An 8,137-nucleotide genomic window follows, 5' to 3' on the forward strand; every position below is an offset into this window, starting at 1 on the left:
ATTTTTTGTGGCAATTTAGAGCAATAAATTCAAAATTACCTATGAAGACCTTAAATATATTTGAAGAAAGAATGTGATCTATCCACCATGTTCATAACTATCAAAATATTTTACGTGGTCAGCCCACTAAAAAGTAAAACTCTTCCAATTAAAGACTTTTTCAATGAATAAAATTCGAACTCGATATCTTATTTAAGAAAAACAAGTGTCAAATTGCTTAAACAAACTTTTATTGATTATAACTACCAAAATATAATTCAACGAGCATTGTGGACCTATTGTTTGCACAAATTAAGTTAGCCAACCGATAAAAGTGTAGATAAGTAAGTTACAGACTTAACTAATCAATTCACAGTCGCTATAAAATGTTTTTTTTTCATCTGATACAGTCGCTATAGTTTGATTATGTATACTTTATATAAATTAACATCTTAAATACTAAATTTCGTGTGTATATATATATATATCTACTCGTTTAAACAGATTCAAGCATGCATTGGGCTTTATGATTAGAATTATTAATTAATGCTCACGGAGAATTATGAAAGCCTTCCTTTCAACTATAAACATGAAAGCAATATATAAATTGGGTTCTTAAGATAACTGAAGACTAAACATATAGTTTGGAAAATACATATATATACCACACCCCCCCCCCCCCCCCCCCCCCCCCAAAAAAAAAAAAAGGCTGCTATTGTAAAATTTCTGATGAATTTCAACATAAACCAAGCTATCCGAATTTCAACAAAATAAAAAGGATAACATACATTTTGACTAATGTACTTCGAAGGCAGTCGCAAAATGTAATCCAAATAGTTTCAGCTGTCCTCAGAGAAATTTTCTCAAATTTTCTTCAGAGCACCAACCAGCATTGTGAACATCTCGCATGGATTGCGGTCCTTTGCCGCATGCATGTTCATGAACGTCATATGATTTTTCTTTTTTCTTTTTTATTCTTTTTTCTTTTCTTATCTATCAGGGTCCCATGGGCTAAAAGTTAAGTCAAATCCTTCAGACCATTTCTACGTTGGGTTTAACACATTCATATGAATTATGCTCCTTGGCCCCTCACAATTGATTAATTTAACCACTTTATTCGACATGGATCTACCTCGTCTTATAAAACGTAACATCTATAGCTCGATTTCGATCCCAGTGCTTTCTGTGCTCGCCCCCCTTCTTTTCTTCTTATCTTGAGATCAATGGTCTCGAAGCGTTATTTAATTTTTATTAGCATATATTAATTTTCATGAACCTCAAATTTGAAAGTTACCTCTCAAGATGCCCCCTTGCATTGACCGATAGAACTATGTATACTGTATTGTTCCCTTGTACAAAACATATACATATATATAGTTTCATTATTTTGGCCACCTAGTATCAAGGAAGTCAGATGGATTCCGACTAACCAGTTCAAATTGTGTTAGTCTCCTAAGGGATAAAACTCTTATAATTGTAAATTTTTTCATGAACATATCTTGAATATGAGATTTTGCTTAAGGAAAACTACCGGAACCGGCCCACGTTAGTTATATGTATATGGTATCTAGATATGTGTGTGTGTGTGTTTTTTTTTTTGTTAGAAGAGATACTCATGAATTTAGTATAATAAAATGAAAATTCTACTAACTAATCAATGGGCATGGATAGTCTCACTACGAGTGTCGAATCTAAAACCTCTTAATTATTATAGAGTGTATTACGCTCAACTACACCTTTTTAAATAAATACGTATGTATTTACTACTCCTTGCTTTGTTAGGTCCCACTTGATTAACTCACAATAATGTATAACTACCAGGAGTGAATTAAAAGAGGGTGTGGCGCATGCCCTCGCTTATTAACCTAGAGGTCGCATGTTCGATACCTAATGAGACCATTCGTGTCCTTTTATTAGTCTTTTGTAACCGAAAAAAAATACTAACATATATATATATATATATATTTTGTGGATGCGTATATTGCCAAAATAATGCATAGGCACATGTACGTGCATGTATATATACCTGCTGGAGGTCATATTATTGGGTCTCTCCCTCTGGCTAATATCACCATTATTGATGATATATAGAAGAAGCACATAGGGACACACAGAAGGAAAGAAAGAGAGAAACAACAAACCAAGGGAAAGGTCACATTTCATATCATCAACCAAATCATAGATCAGAGAGAGAGAGAGAAAGATAGAGAGAGATTCTGATTCATTCACCTTCTACTTCCAATGGAAGTCAGCCGGAAAATGGTGAACTTGCTCGGCGGCGGCGGCGGCGGCGGCGGTGTTGGGGATTTGAACCTCAAGGAGACTGAGCTGTGCCTCGGCCTGCCTGGAGGAGGCAGCTCTGAGGTGGCCGAGACACTGAGGGCCACCGGGAAGAGAGGGTTCTCGGAGACCGTCGATCTCAAGCTCAATCTCCAGACCGAGGAGTCCGCGCCCTTAGATCTGAAGGAGGTGCCCGTCAAGAATGGCCCCAAGGAGAAGAATCTCCTCTCTGCAGCTGATTCCGCGAAAGATCCCGCAAAGCCTCCTGCTAAGTGAGTTCGTTTTCTGACATATTGGACTTCGTTTTTCTAATCTAATAGCGGCACAAATCCGCTGTTGCTCCTCTCCAACTTCGTATTTATGTTCCTCATCGAGCTAACTTTTTTCTTTTCTTTCTTATCCCACCACTCCGGATGTCATTTCATGTACATATACAAATTTTCTTGCGGTATTTTCATGATTGAGACATAGGGTAATCTCCATGTAGAACGGTAATATAGTACTTTATCGATAACCTGTATGCGGGTCGATTGACTGGATAGGGCGCAAGTTGTGGGGTGGCCACCAGTGAGATCGTACCGGAAGAACATGATGGCTCAGAAGAGCAGCAAAGACGAGAGCCCGATCGATCAGAAACTGAGCACAGCTAGTGCCGCAGCCTTCGTGAAGGTTTCCATGGATGGTGCACCTTATCTCCGTAAGGTGGACCTCAAGATGTATAACAGCTACGACCAGCTCTCTGATGCACTCGGGAAAATGTTCAGCTCCTTTACCATGGGTAAGCATATACATAATCTCATTTTAGTAATACATATGATATGTATTCATATATGTAACTGTTATAATTACTAATTTATAAGCATGAAATCTAGGTGAAATTTCTTTAGTTATTCAGTTAATTAATTAGTTTTATATGGTCCCTTATACATATGTATACTGCAGGGAACTATGGGGCTCAAGGGATGATAGACTTCATGAACGAGAGCAAGTTGATGGATCTCTTGAACAGTTCTGAGTATGTGCCCACCTACGAAGACAAGGATGGGGATTGGATGCTCGTCGGTGATGTCCCGTGGGAGTAAGTTCGTTTGTTCTACTCCTTGTCTACATAATATATACATATATATAATATATATTTATATATGCACGCATGCACATGATCCGATGTCATTGATTATTATTATAGTTACCAAAATATATATAGAATTGAAGGCTTGGCTAGATTGCGCGAGGAATCGATAGTCGGCAAGCTTTAGAAACCTCGCGTTAAACGTATGTGAACCTATAAATCTGAGGTCGGTCTTTGATGAATTCTCGACAGACATATTTAGATATGTGCACCGACGAGTTAATTATACGTACGTGCTGTTACTCAGTTCAGTGTCTCATTTTCATGCAGGATGTTTGTTGAATCATGCAAGCGCCTGCGCATAATGAAGGGATCGGAAGCGATTGGCCTCGGTATCGCCTCTTGCCAACTCAAACACATATGGCTATGACCAAATTATGTTTTTCCCTAATTATGTCCATAGCTAATATATGACTTCCATTGTCTATAATAACCTCCGATAATTAAATTTAATTTGCAGCTCCAAGAGCTATGGAGAAATGCAAGAGCAGAAGCTGAACACATCTCTCCTTCAAGTCCAATCCATTGCTCTGATCTTTTCTAGTGGATTCAAAACAAAGGGGCCTAATTGCACAAGACATTGTGTGCGTTTAAGGGAAAAGGGATCGGCCGACTACACTATGGTCGTCTCTCCCCCTTTGGATGTGTCATTTTTAATTTGCTTTTGTCATGAGAATTTCGTATATAGACTGTCGAATATCTCTGGACATTTCGTAATCGGGGCAATAAAAACTTTTAATTATTATTATTATGATGCAGTCAAATTGTCTCTAGCTGGCCTCGTTTGAATTTGAATTTGTACTATAATTATTACAATAGTTTGCCATCAAATAATCGACATTTTGCTGTTGTGTGTTTTGCTTTCCTGTGTGCGTGGTCTGTCGCAGTGGTTGGGTGTTTTATTCCCTTTTCCCATATGAGATTCTTCATGCCCCTAGCTGTTTTGTTTAATAATCAAATTATAATTATAATAATTCCTAATAATGTGTACGTATCTTTCTATTGTATATTTGTTACTTAAAATAATTGATTTTGGATGGGAGGAAGCTGCGAACCGAGTGCAGTGGGAACAGGACCATGTGCTTGTTGATGGGCATCCATTCATTACTCTATAGTTTATGTCTCTTTCTTTTTTTTTTAAATTGCTATATTTATACTAAAATGTGAACACAGGGGATGATGTGGCGAGAGTCGATGGAATTACTGCAAGTTGTAACGGTTATGACACGTTTGCTCACGCAATTAATCTCATACGCTATTTACTGCAATATTTTTGATATTTTCTTACACTACGTGCCACATCAAATAGAACTGGTGGTTGTAAGGATAATTTTGTTGAAAATCCCAAAAAAAGGAAAAGGAAAGAAATTATAACAAAATGGACCATAATATAAAAATAAAAAATAAAAAAATGATTTGGACCAAACATAAAATCTTCACTTTCCATCTATGGAATCTATGGAATTATATTAAATCCGATCTGTAGGTTCTCTCACTATCATTTTTATGCATTTTCGGAAGTATTGGGATCAAGTATCACGACAGCATCTTATATTTTATCACTAAAGAGCCAATTAAGTTAGACAAGTGGGCGGCTGTATGACAGTAACAATTATTGAAAAGCTTATAAAGAAAATGGAAATGATTTTTTCCAGCGGTAGAAAAGGAAATTTTCAATATGAATCATGATATCTTAAATCCAATTGGATTAATTCAGTCTAATCGGGTCGGCCCATTAAGGGGTAAATCTCACCCGGCGTGGATTTTCTTCATTTACAAGACTAAAGTGTCCTAACAATAATTCTAAAAAAAAAGGCTTAGCAATATGTCTTCATTAATTAATTTATATACTCTTAGGTATGTATTCGAAAGTTCGGGAGGCCCTGATTACTCTAGTTCGAGCTTGGTCAACCCCAATAAGGGGCAAATCTCTCACAGTGTGAATTTTTCATTCACAAGACTCGAATTTCAGATCTTGTTTAAGGGAATACACGTCACACCACTTGAAACATCTCATGTTATTATTTATTTAGATCAATAGAGCGAAACTTAAAATAATTAGAGAAATTAAATATAGTACGGTGACACATGCTCTCGTCCAAGAGTAAAGAATTTCAAATTTGATTATCGTCAATAAAATGACTACCTCTAATCATTTATTTAGTTTTTCATTTCTTGTCTAAGGTTCGTGAGCTTTCTTGTCAAAGGTATTCAAAGTACAATTCAAGCATGCCTCAGGATAAGTTCGTTCAGTCACTCTAGCTATACATTGCATGAGGCATGCTTGAATTGTACTTTGAATACCTTTGTGAATATGCAAATCGATAAAGCTCGATATGTTTCTGTCTAAATTAGGCATGTGAATTTATCTCGATCAAGACTACCAAGTTTGGTGGTATTTTAAATGGTAAATGGCCAGGAGATTATGCCCAATAATTCCGAGGAGCACTCGGTTCTACTTGAGGGTGATGGTTTGTAGAGGGAAGTTCGCTTGTTTCGTGCTCAAAAGCCATGCTAGCGTTCCATGCATCCTTCTGGACTTTACGCATGAATGGTTCTCTTATAATATCTATTGGTGGGTTCTTTAAGACAAACCTAAGCCCTTGAACCTTGTTGCAGGTATATTTCAAATCAGCCATTTCGCAATAGTCTGTATTATTACTGATCAAAAAGTTAGTTTATAGATATGTGCAATAATGACAAATCATAATAAATGATATATATATATGTATATGTATGTATGTATCAACTGATTTGTGGAGAATTATGTGACATTTTTTTTCGATTAGATATCATCAGTCATTAGTTTGCACATGATATCATTATCCATAAAGGCTCTATGAATAAAAGGTGGAGATGCATGATTTCAATCCCAAAAGGTTCCTTGAATGAACCTCATAATTGTCATCGGATTAATGAAAAGAGAAAACCTCACTATAATTGAATGCCAATTATTGAGCTCCGAGGTGATTGTACTACCCATTATCAGTCTTCCATCTAAGATTAGATGCACTCGATAGTCATCAGATGCTTACAATATTAGAGAAAATGATTATAACAGTATGAGCAGTGCACACATTTACTTTTTATTTGTGATACCACGTGGATGTGATAAATAATGCATTATTTACTATATTGTATTGGTAAATATATGTTAACATGATACTTTATTTTACATATAAAAAAGGAAGAAGCATAGTTAGAAGTACTATAAGTTTTACATTTTTGAATTTCAGTTGCAAAAATCAGCCCAATAAACTTGTTCCATAGCACACTTTTGGTCCTATTTACTACCAACCGTCATGGAACAACTGATGTGGACTTAACACATTTAATTTGTTCATGTGGCAACTTGTTATTGGCTTAAAATTAAAGTATTTAAAATTTTAAGATAAAATTAACAAAGTAGAGATAAATTAAGAAACAAACAACAAAATTAAATTAAATTTAAAAAAGAACCAGATGGGGGGCTCTCATCCGTCCACCCCTCCCTCTAGGCGATGTTGGCGAGAGGGAGGCGTGGCCAAAAGGGGAGCCACCCCGATCTAGGACCGCTCCTGCAAAACGGCCCTGGGGGTGATTTTAATCAAATAACAAGCCACTGCGTGGAGAAATTTAACAGTGTCATGTCCATATTAGTTGTTACGTGACGGTTGGTAACGAATATGACTAAAAGTGTGCTTTGGAGCAAACTTATAGGACTAATTTTTACAAAATAAAATTTATAGGACTGAAGTTTAAAAGATGTGAAGGTTATAAGATTTTTACATACTTCTTTCATATATATATATATATATATATAAAGAAATGTTTTCTTATTCGATATATTGTGATGGACACGATTAACAGTATAATATACTTAAAAATGGCATCATAATTATCGAGGCTCTACAAACAATTCATGTGCTAATGATCATCCATAGTTGTCAACGCTATAGAGCTAGAGAAGATAAGTTTTGGTGTTGATGCTAACAATGTGATTTTCTGGATCCAAATTGTGCTTCAGACAAACCAGTTAGACCAATTAATAAAACTAACACCAGCAAACAGCCTCTGGGACGTAACCCTTACAGGAGTGACATTAACTCGTGATTTTATGGCTAAGGTAATCTAACTGCCATCAACCACCATCAGTCACAAAATCTCTTCCTAATTACTAGTTGTGTTCGGCATCGACCTTTTCTTTTCACGAACCACTTATTTATCCTTAAAAAATACAATGCAACCATCCATCAAAAAAAGAAAAAGGAACGCAAGAAAAACAATACCGAAATTCGTAGATATGATGGGCTAAATAGTGATTAGTAATACACTTTAGTTAATAATATCAAAATGATGGGGGCAAAAGTTGGAAAAAAGAAAAGTTTGGTAGCATTACGTGCATATGACGTCAAATAACTTAAGAATTTTAGCATCTAATACTCCTCTGACACCAAACAGAATTTACTTATTTATGTAATGTTGTGATGCTCGTCTGCGCTTGTCAGCCAGGACGTTGCAGTCGTCGACTATTTATGCTCTTTTATTAATTATTATAATTTTTATCTCATCGTATTAAGTTCATGAGCCTCCTTTGTAACTCAAAAAAAAAATACAACGCATTGAGAAGTGTTATGTAGGATGAACTAGGAATTTCATTGCATTACCTTTTGTATCACCTTTAAACGGCCTTTCCGTTATTTCTTTGTCAATATTGCTGGCTTGGCCTGTATGTTATTTGTCTTTGCTCATTCTTCATTTATGTGTAAA

The 8,137-nt window shown here is 35.9% G+C and overlaps 1 protein-coding gene across 1 annotated transcript; it reads left to right on the forward strand.

Annotated features, from left to right (window-relative positions):
* The first annotated feature begins 2,045 nt into the window (after positions 1–2,045).
* On the forward strand, positions 2,046–4,252 carry LOC116206659 (auxin-responsive protein IAA14-like). The gene is made up of 5 exons (XM_031539451.1): positions 2,046–2,531; positions 2,802–3,037; positions 3,202–3,337; positions 3,659–3,720; positions 3,849–4,252. The coding sequence occupies exons 1-5, from the start codon at positions 2,221–2,223 to the stop codon at positions 3,884–3,886; spliced, it is 783 nt and encodes a 260-aa protein (XP_031395311.1). The 5' UTR covers positions 2,046–2,220; the 3' UTR covers positions 3,887–4,252.
* Positions 4,253–8,137: the final 3,885 nt, after the last annotated feature.

Source organism: Punica granatum, chromosome 5, assembly GCF_007655135.1.
Source record: "Punica granatum isolate Tunisia-2019 chromosome 5, ASM765513v2, whole genome shotgun sequence".
In the NCBI taxonomy this organism is placed as follows: Eukaryota; Viridiplantae; Streptophyta; class Magnoliopsida; order Myrtales; family Lythraceae; genus Punica; species Punica granatum.

Excerpts from the sequence above, each read along its gene's own strand:
- LOC116206659 (XM_031539451.1), top strand. The coding sequence starts at position 2,221 with ATGGAAGTCAGCCGGAAAATGGTGAACTTGCTCGGCGGCGGCGGCGGC. Across the intron at positions 3,038-3,201 it reads GTTCAGCTCCTTTACCATGG|GGAACTATGGGGCTCAAGGG; the intron begins GTAAGCATATAC and ends TGTATACTGCAG. Across the intron at positions 3,338-3,658 it reads GTCGGTGATGTCCCGTGGGA|GATGTTTGTTGAATCATGCA; the intron begins GTAAGTTCGTTT and ends ATTTTCATGCAG.